The sequence below is a fragment of the Salvia miltiorrhiza genome, chromosome 3 (genome assembly GCF_028751815.1).
Source record: "Salvia miltiorrhiza cultivar Shanhuang (shh) chromosome 3, IMPLAD_Smil_shh, whole genome shotgun sequence".
Taxonomy (NCBI): Eukaryota; Viridiplantae; Streptophyta; class Magnoliopsida; order Lamiales; family Lamiaceae; genus Salvia; species Salvia miltiorrhiza.
This window is the reverse complement of record NC_080389.1, coordinates 45,425,824-45,453,161: the sequence shown is the minus strand read 5'-3', so window position 1 is coordinate 45,453,161 and position 27,338 is coordinate 45,425,824. Positions and strand designations below refer to the sequence as shown.

General features: G+C 40.6%; 1 protein-coding gene and 2 long non-coding RNA genes across 3 annotated transcripts; all 3 read right to left on the bottom strand.

Annotated features, from left to right (window-relative positions):
* Positions 1-1,913: 1,913 nt before the first annotated feature.
* On the bottom strand, positions 1,914-3,574 carry LOC131016029 (uncharacterized). Its single transcript, XR_009098823.1, has 4 exons — positions 3,305-3,574; positions 3,007-3,131; positions 2,580-2,653; positions 1,914-2,231 (listed from the first exon to the last, which is right to left on the bottom strand). It is a non-coding gene; the product is annotated as an uncharacterized LOC131016029 (long non-coding RNA).
* Positions 3,575-3,688: 114 nt separating this feature from the next.
* LOC131016028 (uncharacterized) lies at positions 3,689-5,625 on the bottom strand. Its single transcript, XR_009098822.1, has 3 exons — positions 4,160-5,625; positions 3,915-4,060; positions 3,689-3,806 (listed from the first exon to the last, which is right to left on the bottom strand). It is a non-coding gene; the product is annotated as an uncharacterized LOC131016028 (long non-coding RNA).
* A 9,001-nt stretch (positions 5,626-14,626) lies between these two features.
* LOC131018871 (uncharacterized) lies at positions 14,627-26,944 on the bottom strand. The gene is made up of 6 exons (XM_057947567.1): positions 26,779-26,944; positions 26,462-26,737; positions 25,961-26,285; positions 25,555-25,891; positions 24,974-25,383; positions 14,627-14,927 (listed from the first exon to the last, which is right to left on the bottom strand). Exons 1-6 carry the CDS (start codon positions 26,942-26,944, stop codon positions 14,627-14,629), a joined length of 1,815 nt encoding a protein of 604 aa, XP_057803550.1.
* Positions 26,945-27,338: the final 394 nt, after the last annotated feature.

Here is a 27,338-nt window from a genome sequence, read left to right as displayed (position 1 = left end):
TTGAGGAAGATGATGATGTAGGTTGGTTTTTGTTTTTTTTTTTTTTGTTTTTTTTTCACATGTCAATAATATGCCTATGTGTCACCGTGTCATTTTCGGCACCAGTGTAAGAAAAAATCGATCATCAGACAAAAATGAAAGGTTATGTATTTAGAAGCGAATTTTTTAAAATATGAGCAAAAACCAATTATGTGTAAACGTTATGGATTTACAGGCAATTACCCCTATTTTTATAGAGGTTATTGCTGGAAAAAACTCAAAGTTTGCCAATTTTCAGGATTATATCATGATCTTTTTTTTGTCAAGAAATACGTGAATTTAAAATTGATTCAGAATCGTCTCATAGTGGACAATTGCGCTCAAATCCAATTTGAATAATCCAGTGATTATGGGGTTTAAGTAAAGTTGCAAACTAATTATAGGGTGGTAGAATAAAAACAAGTTTGCCCAAATCCAATCTCAATGTCCCACGACTTGATATTTCTCACTGCGACATCAGATTGGATTTGGGAGAAATTTTCCGCCGTGGGACGATTCAGAATAAATGTTAAACTCATGTGTTTTTTCGCAAAAAAAAAGGTCATGATATAACCCAAAAAATTGATAAATTTTAGGTATTTTTCGGCAATAACTCCTTATTTATATTATAAATATAATTCAGATTTCGGATTTTTTTTCAGATTTCAAAAGTATCAATTCGATCGGATCCGAAAATCCAAAATTTGCTTAAAATTCGATCCGATCCGATCCTATACAAAAATTCAAAAAATGCAAACCAAATTTTAAATTTCGATTTGGTTCAAATCAGATATTCAGATTTCGGATATAGTTTGCTCACACTTGATAAATAGATATGATAAAAAGGGAAAAAAAATTCTAACTACACAATTTTGAACGTTTTGTAAGTTTACACACCAACTTTTGGTTCTCTCTCTCTCTCTCTATGGGTGGGTTCATGTAGTGCACCCTCATAGAATCATTGTGTGTGTAAAGATACAAAGAAATACAATCAACAATTTTCTCAATGAATAGGCTGAAATTAGAAATAAACTCCACCATGCAAAGATACAATTTCAGGCACAAATAATTTGTTATAAAACCATAGCCATGAATAGTTGTATACAATCTACATAAGAGAGAGAGGTGCAGATCACAATTTTTATAGACAAATAGTAGAACGACAAATGATTGTGTATGCTCAGAAACCAATGAAGAAAATCATTTGAAAACAAAACCTGCAGCTAGCATATTATACTCGCTCTCACTACTAGAAAAACGCTCATAGATAACGGATTTTATCCGTTATCTATGAGCAAAAAAACCGTTGTGTATAGTGGTGTTATCTATTCTATAGGTCATACATAACGGTTTCAAAACCGTTATCTATAGTAGCATAGATAACGGTACGATGCGTCATACATAACACTACGCATCCGTTATCTATAAAGGTTATACATAACGGTTTTTCACCGTTATGCATTAAGATTTTTCCGTTATGTATTAATCTTTTTTTTTTATTTTTTTTATCATAGTTAACAGTTTTTTGCACTTTTTATAACGGTTTTAACCGTTGTCTTTGATATAATACATAACGGTTTTTCACCGTTATGTATTAAGATTTTTCCGTTATGTATTAATTTTTTTTTTTTTTTTTGTCATAGTTAACAGTTTTTTGCACTTTTTATAACGGTTTTAACCGTTATCTTTGATAGAATACATAACGGTTTTTTGCACTTTTTATAACGCTTTTTTGCACTTTTTATAACGATTTTTGCAGTTTTTATAACGATTTTAACCGTTATCTTTGATTAGAATACATAACGATTTTTTACACCTTTTATAACAGTTTTTTGCACTTTTTATAATTGTAGTATATTTTTAAATTTTGCAATTTTTATAAAACGACAAAATGATAAAATCAACAATAACAATATTATATATCATCCAAAATATTCATACATTATTATACAAATGAACCAAATATCAAGTATACATCATCATTGCATATTCCGATTCAAAATTGAAAATACCAACTACCTTATAGCTAAAACAAAAATCTATCATACAATGTTTCTAGCACCAAGTCCTCAAGAACTAGTTAATCAACCTGCTATGATTCTCCGGTTGTCTTTTGACCTCAAGCCATCCCAAGCTACCATAAATTCATTACGCATTCTTCTAGTTGCCTCATGCTCAAAAGCATCGCCACGGGCGCCAAGTATGCTGTCAACCTGCACTCGGCACATGGCGAAAGATAGTAATGAAGCCAAAGCAGGAATGTCTAAGTTGCACTAAGCTACTGGACAAATTATTATGCACAAGATAATAATGAAACCAAAGCATGATTATTGCCCTTTGTATATCATCTTATGCTATGGACAAATTATTATCCAACCCATCATCTCAATTATGCCCGGTTGTCTTCACATGTATGTCTAGATTTCAGGAACAAGTGTCATCGCTAAGCAACAGCTCTCAGTTCAAAACACATACAATTATAAAAGATCAACCTTATTGAAAAAAATAAAATATACAAAGCTGAATTCTGTGCATGAGTCAAAATAAAGCAACTGGCTAACCTTGAACCCATTTTCATGAGTGCATGGGGGGTAGGAGGTTCTGAGTCATGAGGTCTACCTTCCCCATTTCTCTCCTACAACAGAAAATAAAAAAAAAAGCTCAAACTAATGTTAACAGATAGCCCTGAAAATGTACACTTTAGGAAATGGAGCAGGACTACACAACCAAGCAAAATCATGACATGATAGCACGACAAACAGGAGAAACCTCATTGATCTCTTTGATATTTTTCCAATCTGAATAACATGCAGAGCAGAATTAATCTCAAACAGGAGAAACCTCATTATGAGTAGTGCATGTTATCTGAACACTACAAATAGAATCTGAAATAATTCATTCGGATCCAGACAGTTCAGCAGATTTCAAGATTTAACTGCAGAGAAGGTCGTAGACAAACAAAAAACTAGTTAAGGTAAACATGTTTACCATGTCATTAGAGGGAATGCTACCATTAGGAGCAGCGACCCTCCAAGCCATTGTAGCCGCCAGCTTTTCTGCGATTCTGAAGCCTTCACTTCAGATCCGGATTGCCCCCTCACAGCAGCAGCGTCCTGTTCAAATCACAAGTCAGCCGTAGCACATTTAAAGCTGACTAGACTAAATCAAACACAACTATAATCTATTAGTGAACTTCGTTTGATAGCAAAAATTTACATAATTAATTAAGATGAACTTAAGTAATGACAAGAGGAAGAGGAATATGAGATGGAACTGTAAGACTCACGATTTTCCAGCACCACTCGTTTCCAAAAGTGTGATATACTTCATTTCTGCAGCCAGATTATATTTTACCAGAAACCGTTAAAATAAAGTTGCTTTTCATGGGATAGCTCACCTATTCAAAAGTGTATCAAAGTCGTAACCAAGTTCTGGAATAGACACAATCACCAAATGAATAGCATGAGAAAGAGTGTCTGCTATACTGCCACCACCAATGCAGATTTCAATCTTCATCCTTCTAATAGCAAGTTCAAATGGAACTTCTCAGTTTCGGTATTTTCTAAGTACCAAACAAAAATTAATATAAATGCCTCATATTCATACCAGGATCAACTTACTTTCAATCAAATAATAAATCTCATATATCTTACAAAGATTGCCTGGGTAGTGGGTAGGTGGAAGTAAACACGACAACCATGAAAGCGAACCCACTCCTCCCTGGGACAGAATTTCTTGCAGTACTCTTTTGCTTTAGAATCTTCAATCTTGTCAATGTTGTTTAATATCTGCAAAGCAACAACAAACCAAAATGAATATGAAAAACTGGCTTAAACAGTCATGTTCGATACACTGGATCGTGATCTCTGAATTCCCACGAAGCAATAAAAGCTAACCTTCTCTTAAAATTGAACACGTATAACAAAATTTCTGTACATGTTCCAGTTCTGTCACATTTAAATCCAAATAGTAGGAGTCCGAAAACTCGTCAACTTCTTCTTCCAGCTTTTTCTTAGTTGCCTCAGATAGAAAAAGAAAGTACCTTCAAGGATAAGAGAACGGCCAGTTAGAAAATCAAGGCAATAATCCAAAAGAGACAGAAAGAGAGCCAAAATTTCTATACTGTGAGTCAATGACTGACTTTGGCTGTAAAGGGAGAAGCTGCTTCTGCATACAACATTCAAGGAGCCAAGAGTAGTGAATAACATCTCCCTGGCGCTTTGCAGCCTGAAACTTGATTCCTATTAAATATATTCAGCAGTCATTCCTTCTGAAGAACATGTCACTTTACTTTTCTTCAAGTTGGTGGTCAAGTTTCATTCCTGGTCTGCTGTCACCTTTGCTTGAGTATGAACTACCTGAAGAAGAAAAATGAAACCAAAGGAAATTATATCAAGAGCCTCCTCAGTTCTCGGATATAAGTGAGCACGCCTGTTAGCATCTAATACCAAATGCAATCTACACATCTTCCAACAATCAGAACAAACGGATTCTGGTCTAAAGCATGACCGGTCTTGCCACTAATGTAAGCTATTCCCTCTAAGATTTTGACATGTATCTGACTTACGAAGAGATTCAACTAAGCGAGACTCATAATAATATCTGATACAAGCACCCAAGCGAGATCCCAACCTCTAAGATTTTAGCCACGACATACACTGATAGATGTTAAGTTCTGATATTTTCTTACTCAAAGAAGTCAACATGCTTACATTGATACTATATCACAATGGATAAGAAATGAGACAAGAGTAAGACTTAGCTCTTAGGAAGCCCGACTGCCCTGTTCCCATCAAGTTAGAACGGCGAACCTCACCGTTTCAGGACCCAGCGTCGACGACAGCCCTTACTGATTTCCTTTGAAGCAAAACACAATCTGTGGAACCCAAGCCGACGGCACGACGGCACATCGAACCGGAACCGCGGTGACATCGCTGGGTTCAGGTAGAGAGAGATAATTAGGGCTCGGTACGATTTTGAGGTTGGGAGTTTGAGAAAATGAGAAGAATTGAGTGAAGAGGATGAGAGAGGGAAGGGCTGCACCTCGCCGACCCTCCACTGGCAGCGGCGATTCGCCGGAGGAGCAGCTAGGGCACGATTTTGTGAGTAAATTTGGGGCTTTGTGTCTTCTTCATAAGAATTGAGAGATGGGGGATTGAGAGGGAGACGAGGGAAGGGAGACGAGGGAAGTGTGACGAGCTTGGTGGCTGTCGTTGCTGCGGCCGCGGAGGACAGAGGGAGGGCGTGATTCTATGGCCGGAGTTGAGAGAGAGAGAAAGCTGGGGGATGAGGGACGAGATAGAGAGTAGGGGGTAAAGGGAGGAATGTTAGAGTTTTATTTTTTATAATATTATTAAATTTAAAAATAAATATAAAAAATAATACATAACAGTTTTTAGACGCTCATATATAACGATTAAAACAACCGTTATAAAAAGACGCTCATACATAACGGTATTATCGCTCATAGATAACGGTTCGATAATACCGTTATGTATGCAACTAATACATAACGCTCATACATAACGAATTAATTCAAACTGTTATCTATTCATATAGACAACAGTACATAGATAACGGATTTTTGCCAAACCGTTATCTATTCCTAAAAGTGCGCTCATACATAACGGTTTTTTAAAAAAACCGTTATGTATGCACTGTTATGTATGTAAACTTTTGTAGTAGTGTCTACGTAAATTATGACTACAAATTCAACCTACAAAATCGAGATTCCTATTCATAAAATGAAGTATGGATTCAAATATTAGGCAACACCGCATCTACACGCATGACCTCAATTTTTTGATAATTAGCACTAACACTAGGAATGGCAATCTACCCGCGGGTAGTGGATATCCGCGAAAACCCGAACCCATTAGGGTGGGTTTGGATACCATTTGATATCCACGGATAGTTTCGTGGGTACAATTCACTATCCATTTAGTTCGTGGGTATGGGTTTGGATACTTACTATCCATACCCGCGAAACCCGTTTACCCGAGAAAAATACTCGCCAATTATCCGTCAATTACCCGTCAAATATCCACAAAAAATTCTATAAAGTATGGGCTTTAAATACATATTTTGAGATTATGGGCTAGTATTTTATATTTTAAAATAGGCCCAAACAATAAAGCCCAAAGTCTAATACTGAGCTAAATGAAAGAATAGAAGCTTTTGGACTTGTCTTGAAGATGAAGAAGAAGAGTTCAATGAAGAGGGTTCTATTTCTACTATCGAGCAATTATAGACATTGTTCTTTGTTGGATTTTATATTTTAGTTGATGAATTTGAACATTGTTCTTTGTAAATTTGAATTTAAACATTGTTCTTTGTGGATTTGAACTATGCTATTTGTGTTGATTTTTTTTTTCTACTAAATTTGTTGTAAATTTATATTTAAATTCTATTTCGTGGGTATCCAGCGGATAGTGGGTATCTGGCGGATAGCGGGTATCCGTCGGATAGTGGGTGACGGATACCCATCGGATAGCGGGTTTCGCGGATACCCGATGGGTAGCGGGTATCCGCGGGTAACGGGTTTGGATACCATTTGATATCCATGGATAGTTTCGTGGGTAGCAACCACTATCCATTTAGTTCGTGGGTATGGGTATGGATAGTCACTATCCGTACCCGCCGTACCCGATTGCCATCCCTAACTAACACAAGTCTTGTTGGTTGGCGCATTTTTGTTTGCTTAATATGAATTTTGTGCAAGATAAGAAATCCAAATATCTATTAAAACTGCTCTTGTTAATTAGTTGTAACTCCAAAGTCCAAGGATATTCAACATGTTTAAGGAGACCTATTTTATTGCATCCATTAAGTATGAAATAAGCTACGTCAGAGTGATGCAAGTAGCTCTATTTATTTGTTTAACTAAAAAATTTGAAAAAGAGGATTCTCAAGATTAACAATCAACCAAATTAAAAGAAAATACCTTGTTTGCGGCATCTACAACAGTCCCCATAGCAACCGCATAAATTCTGATGCACAGTGGAACCCTAAGAATGCAAGAATCTTATATTGCAGAAAAACTGAAAGTAATTAGATTAAAATTTTAAAATTCACATAAAAGCAAACACCCTTTCTTGCAGGACATAACTTAAGTGGAAAGCATGGACAAACAAAAAACCTTACACAGTATGGAGATCAAGCAAACTCAATCCCAGTCAAGGGAAACCACCACAACTTAACATTAGACATAAAAAAAACTTAATATATGTAGGCTTAAGTTCAGAAAACATTATCAACAGAATATCTTTATGATACGAAAGGGGTTGAATTAACAGTCATTTACAAATCAATAGTTCATCCCAAATCTTCGAGATTAGTGTTAAGAACATTCATTAACAAAGTATTTTCAGCAACTATACATCTAACCTATCAATAAATCATTCTCACAAAATACCAAATAAGAGAATCAATTCGTATTATCTCACGCGAAAACCAGGTCATAGCATCACAATCACAAAGATTTGTAACTCTAGGGAAACCTAACTAAAAACATATATATTCTGATTTCATAAACCTCACTTTTTCTTTTTGAAGGTCTTGAAGCTGAGCGTGAAATCCATCTAATTTCTTAGCGGATAGATCTGATTCATGAACTACAGGACTCTTGGCCTGCTCCTTAGTCCAGCAATTTCTGCACATATCTTTTGTATCTGAGATTGAACATCATATAATTAATATATCCTGCCATCCTTATGCTTCCAAAGCAAGAGCTATAGCTTCAAGCTGTTCTTTGATTGTTCTTGATGTCTTCTCAGGCTGCAGAAAAACAAATCAGCACAATCTACAATTTACTAAGATATACTTAAAAACACACCCTATTATACTCCCAACAATATTAATTCATCCTCTAACATGATGATCATATCTAGAGTTTGGTAAAAAGACGTAGCTCGTTTTCATATAACAGAAGAAATAATTACTTACAATCCTGACATAGGTCTTCTGTCCACGGGCTGATAGGAGATTGGTGAGTACAACTCTAGCATCTGCCAATCAAAAGATTATCATTGATTAACGCCACTAACAATTCAATAAATCTTAAACCTATATAATCAATCAAGAAAATAAATCCAAAAGAAAGAAACAACAACTAAATCTAACATACATTTGAGGGAAAAAATTCCAATCTGCAACACGGAGAAAAAGTAAAATTGCGGCGATCTCAAAACACATTGGGAAAAATAATAAATATTTTTAAAAAATAAATAATGAAATTAAGCTTACTTTGAACCAGAGAAGCGGAAGCCACAAAGCACTAATGAATTTATAGCTAAAATCTAGATTATTAAGTTTCCATTGTTAATTTGTATCTAAAATTGACTGATTATTGATTGATAGGTAAATCATATAATTGCATATATTTTTATCCTTTTCAAAATTTGTTCTTTCTAAACTTCACACTAATCATTCCATATTCACAAAGTCAAATATAATATTTCCTAATAGTATACTTACCATGCTAATCAAGAACTGTTTTGGTGCCAAGTAATGTTGACGGGACAACCATTGACGACGGTGGTGCCAAATACGAGGAAGCCATTAGCAGCAACGCCACCTCGGGGGTAGGGCTGCTGCAGGAAGAGAGAGTCAAAGACTCGGTGAAACGACGGGAGGAAGAGGCGGCGGCGCTGACTTGGGGTTGGACTGCGGCGGATCAAAGCGGGGGAGGGGGAGTCTGGTGTTGAGACGGGGAAAGGAGAATTGGATTTAGGATAGAGAGAATTCAGAAAATCGTATATGGTGGTTGACGGCATCTGTTCCAGGAGACTCGTCGGATCGGAGAAGAGAGAATGGTGTGCCGTCTGTAGTTGGAAGTGGGAACTTGGAAAGAGTCGGAGAAAAAAAAATGGTGCGATACGGCGTCTCTGGTTTAAATAGGGATATAATAGTAAATGAGCAAAGAAAATTACTCACTCCGTCCACAAAGATTGTGTGTTTATTACTCCCTTCGTCCACCAAAAAAACTCCCAATTGGGGTTCGGCACGGAGACTAAGAAAGCTGAAAAAGGTGGTGTAAAAGACTAAAAGGGGAGGGGTGAGGGAGTGTGAGTACGTGTGACGAAGCATTGCACGAGCGAGGTGAGAATAATAATAATTAGAACAATAATAGAAGAACAAGAATAAGTAAGAACAACAACAAGAAGAACAAGAAGAATGAATAAGAATAAGATAATAAGCACTAGATACACTAACATAAAACAATAACAATAAAAATAATAATACAAATATAATAATAATAATAATAATACAAATAATAATAATAATAATAATAATAATAATAATAATAACAATAATAATAATAATAATAATAATAATAATAATAATAATAATAATAATAATAATAATAATAATAATAATAATAATAATAATAACAACAACAACAACAACAACAATAACAATAACAATAACAATAACAATAACAAGATATACATATTATTGAAAAGAGAGACGGAGGAGAGTGACACAAGACATTTGATCATAACGTCTCCTTTCCGGGCCGCCGCTTCGCCGCCACCGTCGCGTCCTTTCCAGGTTGACCGAGAGAGCAGCCTGAGATTCCAGTCATCGTGCCGCCGCAGCCACACCTCCGAGCAGCAGCAGATTTCTCCTGCTGAGACCTGGACCTGGACGGAGCCGCAAGAGAAGATTCACCGCGCCGTTCGCCGACCGCTTCTCGCTCGGAGCCACCACCACATCCTTCCGTCGGCAGCAGCTAAGATGTGATGGAAGAACGCCGTCTGCAGCCTCCAGATCTTGGCGCTGCAGATCCAGATCTGCCCGATCTGCCCGATCCAGATCTTGGCGCTCCCGATCAAGATCGAAGGAGATCTGCCCGATCCAGATCTTCACTCGCCACACCGCAGCAGCTCTCCAGCCGCACAGTTGCCGCCGGCTGTCAATCGAGTCCGCCGGTGATGGACTTGAGTTCGCCGGCTTTCAATCGTGAAAAGGGGGGCCTCAACCTTCCCCCGGTATCATCTAACTTTGACGGGTTTCGATCGAAATCCCCTGTTATGTATCGGCAACCGCCCCTCTCTTCCGGCGCAGTGGCAGTGGCTGCTGGGCAGCAATCGACGCCTCATGCTGATACAGAAAAGCCTTATGGAGGATTAAATGACTCAGAACAGGTTATCCCGTCGTCCAGCGAACCTATCTCTTATGCCGCGAAAGTTCGGCCTACCATGATCAAGAAGCCGGATTTTCCTGCTTATGGTCTTCGTACCCTTCATTCGAGACGTGAGGGGGAGGTCGTTACTCTATCGATCCCGAAATCAGAGTATCAACAACGTCTTGATGAATTCCAGTTTGCTTTGATCGGGAGGATGATCCTTCGCAAAGGCGACAAGCCGCGTACGTTCGCGGATATTACGCTAGAGTTGCAGCGTATCTGGCAGTGCTCGGATTGCCAATTCATTCCTATGGCTAAGGGTTTCTTTACTATCAAATTCAAGACAATGGAAGCAAAAAAGAAGGCAAAAGGAAATGCGGTCCTCCAGCTTTCAACGGGTCACATACGTCTTCGAGAATGGTGCCGATACTTTGATCCTTATAAAGAAACCTCATCTCTTGCGCAAGTGTGGGTAAGGGTGTATTATCTCCCGGTGGAATTATGGACTCCAGTTATCATTGCTAATATTGGTCGAGCCCTAGGACATCCGTTGCGTATTGACAACGTTTCTGCTAATGGCCAAGTGGGGCACTTCGCCAGGGTCCTTGTGGAAATCAATATGGCGCTGCCCCTTCTCAATTCAATGTACATCGATGATGGTAATAATTCTTTCTACATTGAATTTGGTTTCGAATCTTTGCCGTTGTTCTGTTCTCGTTGTAAAATCACTGTCATTCCACGGACAAATGCCGAAGAGCTGCGAAAGCAAAAGGCAAGCAGAAGAATGAGGAAGCGGCTGATCAAGTTGAGGAGAATCATAAAGGAGATGCTAAGGTGGATCCCAAGCCTGCTTGGCAACCTAAGGAACAGGTTTATTACCCTAATGTCAAGGATAGTGATCTTCCGCCGATTGGATTGGAAAACCGTTACGGCGTGTTTCATAAAGATGATGAGAAGGTGGCCGAAACAGATAGTGACAGGGTGGACGAAAACTTTGTTGTTGAACCTCCCGATATGTCTCTAAATGAAATTGGGGAGGTTAGTGCAGAGCGTCTGAATGCGGATGGGGCTGATGATTTTCAGGAGGATCATTGCATCACTAAGCGACATGATTTGTCGGCTGGTAAGGGAGCTACGACTTTCATAGGAGATGAAGACTTCAGGAGTAGCAAAGGTCAGCATGGGGAAGAGGTTGTTACTTCTCCAAATATGCAGTCGGAGGATATTGATGAGTTACAGGTTCAGAAAGCAGCTGCCATGAATACACAACGGGATAAGGACCCTACTCCTGATTTGAATGATAGGACGGAGTCTCAGGGGATCATTCCGGATCAAGAGGATATTGCTAATCGTATTAGCAGGCTCGAGGCGCAGGTTAGTCAAGGGATGGAATTGCTCGTTGAGCAAGTTCCACCTAAGCGTGGACCGGGTCGTCCTAAAAAGGGTATGGAACGTTCGCGCGTGCCACTGAATCCGAATCCGGTTGATTACATAAAAAGTCGTCTAAGAAATGCGGAGGAACAGGGATATAAGCCGAGGGACTTTGTGATTGATCATAGCAACAATAGTGCTATGCATGCTATGAACAATATCGCGCACGGCCGTTGGTCGGATGAAATGGAGTTGGACGACTTTCATTCCAACAAGGATTTTCCTTATTGATTTTGTTGCCAAGTGTTGTCTTTTGACTTAAGCTGTTCTATGCGTTGATGTTTTTGTTTTACGAGCTCTTTTCGAGTCTCGGGCCCTAAGTTTGCTTTCTTGTGCCTTCAAGGGTTTTTTCTTTTTCCTTTTTATATAAAACTCTATTTAATAACAATAACAATAACAATAACAATAACAATAACAATAACAATAACAATAACAATAACAATAACAATAACAATAACAATAACAATAATAATAATAATAATAATAATAATAATAATAATAATAATAATAATAATAATAATAATAATAATAATAAGTTTAAGGGAGACTAATTACTTAAGTAATGGTAGAGTAAAGTGGGCCCAATAGGTAAAACTGTAGTAATTTTAAAAGCAGTGGAGGGTATAATTGTCCAAAAAGCAGAGTAGGAGTTTATTTTGTGGACAAATATTTAATGGCAAATAGGAGTTTTTTTGGTGGACGGAGGGAGTACTATTTTTAAAAACCCCCTTTATACTTTAAATATCATTCACACGTGGACAAATATTTAAGGGCAAGTAGGAGTTTTTTTTGGTGGACGGAGGGAGTACTATTTTTAAAAACCCCCTTTATACTTTAAATATCATTCACACTCAATATTTATAAAATACTCACCCTTTACTTTTATAATTTTGTGGGCCCAACACTACCCTTTAACATTAATTAAAATCACATCTTCAATTTTTTTTTATTAAAACGCATGCTCTCCACTCCACCACACACTCTTTGTGGACGGAGGGAGTACTTATTACGGAAACAAGCCTAAATATTTGAGACATACGAAAAAAGAAAACAAGCCTATATAAATGGGATGGAGGGAGTATTAGATAATTATGATTCGAACCAAAAAAATCCGAAATGTGAAAAAAAAAATCTAAAAAATTCGAAATACTTATCAACCTAGAATTAGATAATTACAATCGAATTAAGGTCCTAAACTATTAATTATAATCAACCAAGATGAGAGTGTAGAATTAGAATTTAATAAATTACGTTTATATTAAAAGAAAAGAAAAGAAAAACCTAATAAAAAACCCTTGAAAGCACAGAAAAAGCATACTAAGGGCCGAGCCTCGTTAAAACCTTGTTGAGAAAAATCCGACAGGGAAAACTCTTAACAAGGAAAAAGAGTACTCGTCTAGGAGACAAAAAACCAACAAAAGAAAAACAAAAAGAGTAGCAGGAGAGAAGGGTGGAAAGACTTCGGGAGCTCCGGCCTAATTATTGCCCCCAAGAATTTCGGAACGCCTTCTCGCAGCGAACTAAACACCAAACACAAAAATAAAATCAAAACCAGTAGCTCAACTTCGAGGAGCAAGAGAGAGGCCGCAACAAACGGAAGAGATAGCCAACCAAGCACCTAGAGAGAGGAGCAGCCATCCGCCAACTGTTTGCGAAAAGTACCCAACATATAAGAAACGACAGACGAGAATAGGTACCAGCCATCTGAACGACTGAAGTACCACAGCCTACCAGCACAGCAATGATGAAACCACCGGTAGTCGATGCCCCCCACCCGGCAACAAGATCAACGAGAAACATCGTCGCCGCGGGGCCTGCCATAGACGATCCAAAAAAGCCCCAGGTTCGAGCTCACCCGAGACCTGAAAAAGAGCCAAATTGGACGTCCAAGAACCACCAAAGCAACACCCAAAAGCAAAAACAAGAGAAAAAAATCTTGGCCACCATGTGTTCGAAAAAACGACTCAAAGAGCCAAACAAAACGCAGCCTCCAAGAACCGGAACAAGAGAACCACTTGGACGTCTGTGTGTGGACATGTCTCGAGAAACCGCAAGACGAATATCCTCTATAGAAAAAGGCCACCATCCCTCCTGCCTATCTTCATTTGCCATAATATCAGCCGGATGATTGTCTTCTCTACATATGTGGATAACCATTAATTGGAAATTCTGAAGAAAATGAAGCACTCTTTTCCAAGCAGCCATAAACCTCCAAGGGACATCAGTTGAACGAGTCTGTAAAAGTTTAACCACATACATCGAATCCGCCTCAACCCAAAGCTGGCGCCAACCACGATCATACACAATATTGATGGCCGTAATGACCGCCAAAAGTTATGCTTCAAAGGCAAATCCAGTACCCCCCTTAATGTGAAAACAACCGCGAACCCATGCCCACTAGTCGCGAAAAACCCCTCCGGCAGCTATCAATCTCGGGGCTCCGGTAGCGGAGCCATCGGTGTTTACTTTGATCCAGCGACGTATGGGCGGCCACCAGTGGACTTCAATCATACGGGGAGGAGGAACCACTTTAGACTTGATCCCAAGACCATGGGTGATAGTGTAATCGGCCTAAGAGTTATTGACCGTACCTATATTCGGGAAGGTAGTTTCGAGCTCTTTGTAGAAAGCTTTGACGAAGCCAAAAATCGGATGAGCCTCGAACTTACCATTGTCAAAGATAACCGCATTCCTACTATCCCAAATTTTCCATGGAAGAGTAATGATACCCGATTTCCACAATGAGAGAATTTGAGAGCTAAAAGAAGTGTTCCACGCCGCAACCAGAAACGAATGAATATCAATGCAATCCAGCAACTCGCCTTTTCCAAACCACTCTAGAAAAATGGCCCACATCAAGCGAACCTTGCAACAACCCCACATAACATGGGATATGGTCTCTTCCGCCATGAGGCGGACCAGACAACCATTGGGCGCAACCAAGCCCTAACGAATGAGGACATCTTGAGTAGCTTAACGACCATGGATAACCCGCCAACAAAGAATAGATCATCTCATTGGAATAAACGGCTCCCATATCCACTTCCCTCATTTACCAATGGGGAACTGACCGCAATTACTAGCAAACGCCAAAGCATCCGTCACATCTCCACGCACAGAATTATTCCAATATCTTGTGTCTCTCCTGCCGGACATGGGTATAAAAAGAATTTCAGCCACAATCTCAGGAAACTTATTCACAAAGGAAGTAGAGAAGTGCCAAAGACCATCATAAAAGTAATCTTTCACTGAAAAACTGAGAATGCCATGTATGTAGTGAGGGATTTTCAGCTTATCCACCAGTTTATAACCTAACCAGTCATCTTTCCAGAAGTAAGTTTGCTCTCCACTGTCAATGCAAGAGTAAGAATTATCCACCAAATCATTGACTTCCTGCTTAACTCCGATCCAAATGGGAGAATTGGCAATAGATATTTTGGCATAACCAAAGTTATCAAGGTATCTCGATCGAAGTATTCGATGGGCCCAATCCTCGCCTTTTATCATCTTCCATGCAAGCTTCATAAGATAGGATTTATTTATAAGCGTGAAAGAAAGGATCCCAAGGCCCCCTTCTTATTTGGGAGAGCAGACTCTGCCCCAACTAACCGCACACGTGGGACAGTTTTCAATGCTTTGTGTGTTGGATTTGTATACTGAAAGCAAGAACTTTATGCTTGTATACAATGATTCCTGTTTTCACTATTCTTATCTCCTATCTGATTGTGTTCATGATTGCATATGTATGTTCTTTATCTCTGTATGAGTAGATTATATGGTGTGTTGTAGATCACAGAAGACCATATAATTGGAATAACCTTAAGAGATATAATATGATCACAGCCGAAATAACTCTAGGACAAGTTATTGGTTTAGGCTGCAGTATAGATGGAAGTAGTTTGTCTTGGCTACTTGTCTATACTGGTACGTCATTACGTATTGATAGGACCACAGTTTGAGATGTATTCTTCTATCTGACTTAAGTGAAGAATCAAGATCTCGGTGAATTATAAGATCTTAATATTAATAAGTATTCAGATATATATGTTAATTCGTATATCACTTTGACTTACTATGGGTGAAAGTTATATTCTAACTCGAGTACTCTGTATCTTGGGTGATAGCGGTTAATATATGATATTTGATTATCTGTATTAGTACCCGTATCCGGTATAGGATAATGACATCCCCTTAAGGAGCTCAATAAGGTTTATTACGCTAAACCCTGCAGGTTGATTAAGTTCAGGTGTAATAATAAAGTTTGAGTGGTACTGCTTAAGGAATTATTAAGAGATTAATTAATTTAAGCTGTCAGAGCTCTAATTAATTAATGGATGTCGGATATTTTAAATACGGAGATTTAATAAGTCTAAATACAAGCCCCGACTCATCACCGGCAATAAAGGGGTAAGTCAGTATCGGTTCTCTAGTGGAATGAACTGATATTTATAAATTAATTATGGTCTGGGCTGACCATAGATAAATTAATTTATTTGAGGCCCATCTTTATTCCTTGTATCTGGTCCCTGGGCTGGCCCAATGTCTCCTAGCCCAAGTAGGGCAGATTTTCGGCCCTCACCCTAAAACTGGCGCCCCCTCTCAGTTTCTGTATTACTCCCTCCGTCCACGAAATGAGTACGCATATTTTCTTTTTCGTCCGTCCACGAAATGAGTACCCATTTCCCTTTTTGGCAAGTGTACCCCACACATCTCTTTAATTAATACACTCAAAAAGTGGGACCCTTAAACTATTCACACTACACTCCATACATTTCTTAAAACCCGTGCCGTCCACAAATGGGTACTCATTTCGTGGACGGAGGGAGTATTAAATACAACTGTCAGCTCTCAGGAAAATACACTGATAATTATTAGAGTTTTTGAGAGCAGAGAGAGGCGCAGGGAACGTGATGTGATTTCTGTCTTTGGAATTTCCATAGCTCGTTGTCCATCCAACGTTAGGAGTTGAGCGGGATACAGTCGAGAAGATCAGAGCTGGAGTCTTTCGACACGATCATCAACGACCTGTGCATCCGCTTTACAAGTAAGTAATTCCTAACACCTATGTGCAGCTGTTAAATTCATAGGAGCATGTTAAGATTAATCGTTGTATGGTAAATTAATAATAACCAAGAAACGATCATCGGGCAAAGCGGAACGTTAATTCAATTTAATATTCCTTCAATTGGTATCAGAGCCCAGGATTAATTTCTTGGCTCTATTATTAATTTATGTACGATTAATAATGTGCGTTGTTTTTACTGCTGTTGTTCTTCGTGGTTCGTTGATTCGTGGGATACGTCGTTTGACGTTGTAATTATTTTTCACCACGAGAAAATCCGTGGTTAGATTAGGTTTTCAAATTGTATTTGTTTTTCCGTTGTAAATCTGTAAAATTGAGAACGAGACGAGGACGACGACGAATCAACAACGATGAACGGAGTAAGGAGGAGACGCACGGGACCGGGCACGAGGGGCTGCGGGCGCCGTTGGGCAGCGCGCGCGCGGGTGCAAGCACGCCGTGCGCAGCGCGCCCAGGCAGGCGCCGCGCGGCCGCTGCTGCTCTCGGTCCTGGACGTGCGCTACAGGCGAGGTGAGGCGAGGCGAGGCGAGCTGCTGCTGTGCGGGTCGGGCGAGGAAGAAGGCTGCAGCCGGCAGGGGCTGTGCGCGTCCGGGGCCGCGCCTGCACGCTTTGCGCGCTACGCGCCCAGCGGGCGGCGCACTTCCGCTGCTGCCGTTGCTGCTGTCCACGCCGAGGGGCCTGCTGCCGCTGCTGTCGCCGTGTACCGAGGGCTGCTGCTGCTGCTGCTGGTGGCGCCGAGCGCTGCCGACCGGGCGGCTGCTCGCGCTGGAGGCTGGTGCCGGGCTGCTGCGGCGCCGGGTTGCTGCCGAGCGTGGGGGTGGCTGCTTTGGGAGGTGGCGGCGGCAGCTAGGGTTCCAAACCCTAGCTGCGATTGTTTCTCAATCCTATGGGGCCCAAACCCTATTTTCCAAAGACGGGCCTGTTTTGAAGTTTTGGGCCAAGTTTTCGTTTTTGGGTTTTCTTTTCTGTTTTAAATGTAATAGAATAGATGTTGGGATTCCACGAATGGGTCACGAAGAATTTTAATTCTTTTTATTGTTCTTTGCATGCCGTGGTGTTAATCCCTTATGCTCTTTACTTGCTTTGTTCCTCTCTGCTTGTTAATATGCTTTATTAACTGCGCTTAGACAAGCATGATAGTAGGTTTATCGTTTTCTTAAGCATGTTTTAGAATTCTGCGAGCATGTTTTACATGTTGCGTTCTAGAGAAGCATGATTAGGATTATGTGCTTGAGCATGTACAAACCTTTTGAAGTTAAAAAGACTAAGCAGTTTTAATAATTTTAATTCTTTAAAATTATTTTTAGACCTCCACATGCGGTCTCTAGACAAAGTGATTAGCAATATGAGTAAACGTCCACACAGCGTGGCTTACTTCATATTTGTTTTTTCATAAGTTTGTCAGAAGAGATTTCTATTAAAATATTTGAATCCATTAAAGTAGTGGGAGTTATGCAGTAAACGTCCACACAGCGTGGCTTACTTGTATAATTTTTACAAGTACTTTGGAGAATGGAATTGAATAAGATAACCAAGAAAATCAAATTGAAAGCGGCATGGTCCGAGTGAGTATGTCAATTTCGAGAATTTAATTTTCAAGGTTAAAATGTGGTCATTGCTTAGATATCATATCAAGTACAATGTACAACTCCCCGAGGAGTCCCTTCTTGATGATGATATGGTCTAGTTAAGGTGCCAACTATTAATTTCTTTTGTCAAAAGGTTAAGTTGACATGGATGGAAATTAAATGACTAGGTGAATAGTCTGGTTGAGGAGTTCGTGTGTAAACGTCCACACAGCGTGGCTTGCACATGGGATTCTTTGAGCGGTTGGAGGTTTCATTAATATTGTTTTATCAAAAGGTTACAATATTATTGTTACGAATTATGTGCTTCATGTTCTTACATGTTTATTTGTTTACTTTCAGATATGTCTATGTCTCCGATAATTAACATTCTAGCAAACAATCCTCTCATCGGTCCTAATTATACCGAATGGAAACGCCATATTATGTACATACTTGACGCTGATGAGCACAGTTTTGTGCTTACCACTCCACGTCCCGCAGCCTTAACTGATGAGTCGACTGATGCGGAACGAGAGGCGCATAAAAGGTGGCACAAGTCGAATAATATGGCCAAGTGCTATATTATGATGACTATGTCACAAACTTTGCAACTCCAGCATCAGGTCATGAATGACGCGGCTGAAATCATGTTAAACCTCAAGGAGGTTTATGGGGAGTCCGAGAGGTCTGCTCGTTTTAACTTGATGAGAGAAATCTTAGCTTGTAAGATGAGCGAGGGCAACTCCGTGCACGATCATGTCATGCATATGACAAATTTGTTTGACAGGCTTGATCTGTTAGGAGGGGGTATCGAAGGCGAAGCCAAAGTCGATATCATCCTCAACACTCTCCCCAAATCCTATGAGAATTTCCGACTCAATGTCGTTATGAGCAAGGTCAACTACACTCTTAATGAGTTGTTGAATGCTCTAGTTGCGGCAGAGGGAGTGATGGGCCGTGGGAAAGAGGTCCTTGTTGCTGCCAAGGGATCTGCTTCTTCGTCGAAAGGCGGGAAAAAGAAGTGGAAAGGTTCAAAGGGCAAGCATGACCATGAGGCTAGTGGGAGCGGTAAAGCCAAAGTAGATGGCCCTACCGGCGGTGTGAACAAGCCAACGACCAAGGAAAAGTGCTTCAAGTGCGGCAAGGTTGGGCATTGGAAGAAAGATTGTCCAGTGCTCAAGGCAAAGGGACAAGGTACGTCACAAGTTTTAGTAACTGAAACATGTTTAGCTTCGTTTTCTACTCATTCATGGGTAGTGGATACGGGGGCAACTGACCATGTTTGTTACACCTTGCAGGGCTTCATGCCAACAAGGGAACTGGCAAGTGATGAGATCACCATCTCCATGGGCAACGCGTCGAAGGTCGCAGCTGTTGCAATTGGAGATTTATCTTTATGTTTTGGTGATGACATTTTAGTTTTGAGAGATATTTTATATGTGCCGGATTTTCGGCGGAACATAATTTCTGTTTCAAAATTGTTTTTGGATGGATATTCTGTTACTTTTGATAGAGGCGTCTCTATCATGAAAAATAACATGACTATTTGTTCTGGAATTTTGAATAACTCTCTCTATACTATTACATGTCCAATTAAAAATTCTGTCCATGTTGCATCTACATCACAAATCTGTCCTAATCCGAATAAGAGGAAGTATTATTCTCATGAACAATATACGCATGTGTGGCACCTAAGGTTAGGCCACATCAATCTAAACAGGATCCAAAGGCTCGTTTCAAATGGAGTCTTGAAAGACTTTCAAGCTGTTCCATTTAGAACCTGCGAATCCTGTATAGAAGGAAAGATGACGGCAAGGCCTTTTAAGGCCAAGGGGAATAGGGCCTCACATGTGTTAGAATTGGTTCACTCTGACTTGTGTGGACCGATGTCCACAAAAGCTCGTGGAGGGTATGAGTATTTCATCACTTTCATTGACGATTACTCAAGATTTGGGTATATTTACCTACTTCAACGCAAGTCTGAATGCTTTGAGAAATTCAAAGAATTCAAGGCAGAAGTGGAGAAGAGAACGGGTAAATCTATCAAGTCATTGCGGTCTGATCGCGGTGGCGAATACCTCGGAAACGAATTTTTGCAATACTTGTCAGATTTTGGGATTACATCTCAATTGACTGCACCGGGTACTCCCCAACAGAACGGTGTAGCGGAGAGAAGAAACGGAACTCTTTTGGAAATGGTACGATCAATGATGAGTTATGCATCATTGCCTATTTCGTTCTGGGGATATGCCTTGGAAACAGCGGTTTACTTGCTCAATCTAGTACCCTCCAAATCGGTTCCTAAAACTCCTATCGAGTTATGGTCAGGGCGCCAGCCCAGCTTGAGCCATATAAAGGTATGGGGTTGTCCTGCATACGTGCTGGACAAGGAAGCGAAGATATTGGAACCTAGATGCGAATTAATGTTGTTTATAGGATATCCTAAGGGAACGAAAGGTGGTTATTTTTATAATCCTAAGGATCAGAAAGTGGTTGTTAGCACCAACGCACGATTCTTGGAACAGGATTATATAGATAAGCACAAGTCTAAGTCCGAGATCGTTCTTCAAGAAATCGAAGGCAATGGACAGGCGATTCCATCACCCCAGCCAAGTGTGCAAGTGAATGCACCACAGGATACTGCACAAACCATTGTCACAGCTGTACCACCACCGCTTCGTCGTAGTGGGAGGGTTATAGTTCAACCCGATCGATTTATGTTCTTGGGAGAATCTTCGGATCTTCTCCCTGTTGATGAACAAAAGGATATCGACCCTGACAACTTTAGACAAGCGATGAAAGATCAAGATGCAGATTCTTGGTACGAAGCCATGGTTTCTGAGATAGAATCCATGGGTGCTATGGATGTATACGAGAAGACCGAACTACCAGATGGCTTTTTAGCTATAGGTAGTAGGTGGGTATACAAGAGAAAAAGAGATTCGGATGGCGAAGTCGCAGCTTTTAAAGCTAGACTGGTGGCGAAAGGTTATACCCAGGAACAGGGTATAGATTATGATGAGACCTTTTCGCCGGTTGCCATGCTTAAGTCCATCCGAATACTCCTTGCCATAGCAGCCCACATGAACCTTGAAGTTTGGCAAATGGATGTCAAAACCGCTTTTCTAAATGGTTTCCTTGAAGAAGGAAGAGACATCTATATGTAGCAACCCGAAGGGTTTGTGAAAAAGGGGGAAGAGCATCTTGTGTGGAAGCTTAAGAAGTCCATTTATGGACTTAAGCAAGCTTCGAGGTCATGGAACAAACGTTTTGACGAGGTCATTAAATCCTATGGATTTACTCGTTGTGAGAACGAAAGTTGCGTGTACCGTTTAGATGCCAATGGTGACGTGGTTTTCCTTGCACTTTATGTAGATGATATCCTCCTCATTGGCAACAATGTTGAGCTATTATCAGACATAAAGAAGTGGTTATCCGAACAGTTTCAAATGAAAGACTTAGGAGATGCAGCGTACATCCTGGGGATCAAGGTCGTTCGTGATCGCCAGAAAAGGATGTTGAGCTTATCTCAAGCGTCTTACATTGATACTGTGATTGCTCGTTTTAGCATGCAAAATGCCAAGAAAGGCTTGCTACCTTTTAGACATGGCATTCCTCTGTCTAAGGACATGTGTCCTAAGACGCCTAGTGAGGTTGAGGAGATGAGGAAGATACCCTATGCATCCGCCGTAGGTAGCCTCATGTATGCGATGCTATGCACGAGACCTGATATTTGCTATGTCGTTGGCATGGTTGCAAGATATCAGTCGAACCCTGGACCAGGACACTGGACTGCGGTAAAGCATATTCTCAAGTAGCTGAAACGGACTCGAGATTATAGGCTAGTTTACCAGTCAGACAGTCTATTTCCTTTGGGTTACACCGATTCAGATTTCCAGGCTGACCGGGATGAGAAGAGATCTACCTCTGGTTATGTGTTTACCTTGGGAGGTGGAGCCGTATCATGGCGGAGTGCAAAGCAGAAGTGCATTGCAGATTCCACCATGGAAGCCGAGTATGTAGCTGCTTCGGAAGCTGCTAAGGAGGCTGTATGGTTCCGGAACTACCTCTTGGATCTAGGAGTGGTCCCTAATTTGCCTAAGAGTATCATAATTTATTGTGATAACTCGGGTGCAGTGGCAAATTCTAAGGAACCCAGGAGCCACAAGGCGTCCAAACACATAGAGAGAAAGTACCACATCATACGAGAAATCGTAAACAGAGGAGATGTGCTAGTTGAGAAGATTGACATATTGGAGAACCTAGCTGATCCTTTCACGAAAAGCTTACCGCAAAAGACCTATGAGAAGCATGCTCGAGGGATGGGATTGCGGTTGATGCCACCCACTTAGAGAAAAACTTTCAGTATAAGTGGGAGAGATGAAGTGAAGTTTTTGTAATAGCTAGTATTTAGACACATTGTATACTAAAAGTTTTGCTTTAGTATAAGTGGGAGATTGTTGGATTTGTATACTGAAAGCAAGAACTTTATGCTTGTATACAATGATTCTTGTTTTCACTATTCTTATCTCCTATCTGATTGTGTTCATGATTGCATATGTATGTTCTTTATCTCTGTATGAGTAGATTATATGGTGTGTTGTAGATCACAGAAGACCATATAATTGGAATAACCTTAAGAGATATAATATGATCACAGCCGAAATAACTCTAGGACAAGTTATTGGTTTAGGCTGCAGTATAGATGGAAGTAGTTTGTCTTGGCTACTTGTCTATACTGGTACGTCATTACGTATTGATAGGACCACAGTTTGAGATGTATTCTTCTATCTGACTTAAGTGAAGAATCAAGATCTCGGTGACTTATAAGATATTAATATTAATAAGTATTCAGATATATATATGTTAATTCGTATATCACTTTGACTTACTATGGGTGAAAGTTATATTCTAACTCGAGTACTCTGTATCTTGGGTGATAGCGGTTAATATATGATATTTGATTATCTGTATTAGTACCCGTATCCGGTATAGGATAATGACATCCCCTTAAGGAGCTCAATAAGGTTTATTACGCTAAACCCTGCAGGTTGATTAAGTTAAGGTGTAATAATAAAGTTTGAGTGGTACTGCTTAAGGAATTATTAAGAGATTAATTAATTTAAGCTGTCAGAGCTCTAATTAAGATGTCGGATATTTTAAATACGGAGATTTAATAAGTCTAAATACAAGCCCTGACTCATCACCGGCAATAAAGGGGTAAGTCAGTATCGGTTCTCTAGTGGAATGAACTGATATTTATAAATTAATTATGGTCTAGGCTGACCATAGATAAATTAATTTATTTGAGGCCCATCTTTATTCCTTGTATCTGGTCCCTGGGCTGGCCCAATGTCTCCTAGCCCAAGTAGGGCAGATTTTCGGCCCTCACCCTAAAACTGGCGCCCCCTCTCAGTTTCTGTATTATTAAATACAGCTGTCAGCTCTCAGGAAAATACACTGATAATTATTAGAGTTTTTGAGAGCAGAGAGAGGCGCAGGGAACGTGAGGTGATTTCTGTCTTGGGAATTTCCATAGCTCGTTGTCCATCCAACGTTGGGAGTTGAGCGGGATACAGTCGAGAAGATCAGAGCTGGAGTCTTTCGACACGATCATCAACGACCTGTGCATCCGCTTTACAAGTAAGTAATTCCTAACACCTATGTGCAGCTGTTAAATTCATAGGAGCATGTTAAGATTAATCGTTGTATGGTAAATTAATAATAACCAAGAAACGATCATCGGGCAAACGGAACGTTAATTCAATTTAATATTCCTTCAATTGGTATCAGAGCCCAGGATTAATTTCTTGGCTCTATTATTAATTTATGTACGATTAATAATGTGCGTTGTTTTTACTGCTGTTGTTCTTCGTGGTTCGTTGATTCGTGGGATACGTCGTTTGACGTTGTAATCGTTTTTCACCACGAGAAAATTTGTGGTTAGATTAGGTTTTCAAATTGTATTTGTTTTTCCGTTGTAAATCTGTAAAATTGAGAACGAGACGAGGACGACGACGAATCAACAACGATGAACGGAGTAAGGAGGAGACGCACGGGACCGGGCACGAGGGGCTGCGGGCGCCGTTGGGCAGCGCGCGCGTGGGTGCAAGCACGCCGTGCGCAGCGCGCCCAGGAAGGCGCGCGCGCGGCCGCTGCTAGCTCGGTCCTGGGACGTGCGCTGCAGGCGAGGTGAGGCGAGGCGAGGCGAGCTGCTGCTGTGCGGGTCGGGCGAGGAAGAAGGCTGCAGCCGGCAGGGGCTTGTGCGCGTCCGGGGCCGCGCCTGCGCGCCCAGCGGGCGGCGCACTGCTGCTGCTGCCGCTGCTGCTGTCCACGCCGAGGGGCCTGCTGCTGCTGCTGTCGCCGTGCACCGAGGGCTGCTGCTGCTGCTGGTGGCGCCGAGCGCTGCCGACCGGGCGGCTGCTCGCGTTGGAGGCTGGTGCCGGGCTGCTGCGGCGCCGGGCTGCTGCCGAGCGTGGGGGCGGCTGCTTTGGGAGGTGGCGGCGGCAGCTAGGGTTCCAAACCCTAGCTGCGATTGTTTCTCAATCCTATGGGGCCCAAACCCTATTTTCCAAAGACGGGCCTGTTTTGAAGTTTTGGGCCAAGTTTTCGTTTTTGGGCTTTCTTTTCTGTTTTAAATGTAATAGAATAGATGTTGGGATTCCACGAATGGAGGAATAGAGGAGAGATATCGGCCACTGATAGATCATCATAGACTGTACAGTCGAACTTTGAATCACCAACCTCACAAGGCACAAACGGCCAGCCAATGAAAGCTGAATCCCTTTCCATCGTGTAAACTTTTGCATAATACGATCGTGGATGGACATGAAATAAGATGCACGAGGCCAACCAACAAAGATGGGAACGCCCAAGTACTTCATAGGTAATCTGCCTATGGAAAATTCGAGGATCCTTTGAATGCGCCATTTCTGATCCAAGGGGACTTTCGAAGCAAAGAAGACATTGAACTTCTCCTGGTTGCAACATTGACCTGAAATTGAACCATAGTAAGCCAAGATATCTTGAATTTTCCGTGCATTACGAACAGTGGCTTTGCAGAAAACAATAATATCATCCGCATATAACAGATGTGTGGGAAAATCCAGATGACGAGAAGACACACAGGTGTTGAACAGGCTACTCAGAACATCCTGAGCAATGCCAAATAAAGTGGGAGACAGTGAGTCTCATTGCCGAACTTCTCTAGTACAAGCAAAATACCCGCTAAGACGGCCGTTATAAAGAATAGAGAGTCTGGCAGATCTAAAGATAATCAAAATCCACTGAATGAATCGTTCATGATAACCGTTGGCACGTAGAACTTGAATGATGAAATCCCACCTAATAGTGTCGAAGGCTATCCTGATGTCAATCTTGCAAGCCATGTTTTTACCGCGATTAGTCCTCTCCATGTAGTTGAATCCCTCTGAGCTGAGCATAATGCAATCATGTATATTACGCCCGCTAATGAAGCCAAACTGATTGGCCGAAACATGGGTGGACGCCACCACGCTGAGCCGAGAAGCAAGGATTTTTGAAATGATTTTGAAAAAGAAGTTAGAGAGAACAATAGGACGAAGATCCACAACAGTGTGCATCACCTCTTTCTTCGAGATAAGAATCATCGTGCTCGAGTTACATCCAACAGGCAAATAAGACCTGCAGAAAAAAGTGCGAACAACAGTAGTAACATCCTCTTTAATCACCTCCTAACATTTCTGGAAAAACATACCAGAATATCCATCCGGCCCAGGTGCGCTGTTAGTATCCATATCGAAAATCGTGGCGGCAATTTCCCCATCATCGGGAATACGAATAAGAATATTGTTCTGATCATCAGAGATATTATGATCAACATAAGCATCAATCTCTAATTGATCCGCAAGAGGGCTGCCATCATCGGTGAATAAAGAAGAAAAATGATCCACAATATGCGTTTCAATAGTGCTGGGGTCATAGACCTCCTCCCCATCGATGTTTAGACGAGTAATGATGGAATTCTTCTTCTTGAATTTAGTTAAGCTGTGGAAAAAAGACGTATTTCTATCTTCGTCTTAGAGCCAAGAAGCACGACTTTTTTGCTCAAGATAACTACTCTTGCGGGCAAGCATCACATGTATACGGGCTTGAAGATTCACTTCTTCATCAAAGTAATCGTCCGTATAACCATTCTCAGAGATCAGATTCTGAGTTGTGTTTGGAGCTGATTGATGGCAGAATTGAAGTTACCAAAAACCTCCTTATTCCAGCTCCCCATGTCCGAACGCAGGCGCTTGAGCTTTAACATCACTTTCAGAATGGGGCAGGCGGAACTGACAGTGCCCGACCAGGAATTAAACACCATCTCGGTGAATGTGGGATGGAGCGTCCACATATTGAGGAACTGGAAAGGTCGACGACCCAAAGCAGGCGATGATAGCTTGCATTGAAGCACTAGAGGGGAATGGTCTGAGGTCAATCTTGGAAGAATCGAGGTGACCACCGAGGACCATAAATCCGCAAAGCCTTGAGAAAATAAAACTCTATCAAGAATAGATTCCACATGCCTTGGCAAAAATCTTCTACTCGACCAAGTGAAACAAGACCATTAGTCGGAGATTCAATGAAATTGGTCTCATCAATAATCAAACAAAACTTGGCACAGAAGGTCCAATTAGGGGCAGCCACACTGAGACGTTCGTATGCTCCCTTAACAACATTAAAATCTCCCATAAAAACAGTATTACCAGATGCGTAAATAAGCAAATCTCTCCACAAGGCACGACGCTCATTTTGATCGTTAGATCCATGAACGATAGCCCCACGAAAACTGTAACTCTGCCAAATACAATCCACGATTACAGTAGAATTTAAAAATATTTAACTATTTTAAGAACTAAATTATGTATATATAGTTATATTATATATATATATACACATATATATAGATATTATAGTATTATAAATATAATTCAGATTTCGAATTTTAAAAGTATCAATTCAATCTGATCCGAAAATCCAATATTTTTTTAAAATTCAATCTGAACTGATTCGAACCAAATTTCGATTTGGTTTGAATTAGATATTCGTTATTTTCTATCTCTGATTTATTAATCTTTAATTAAAT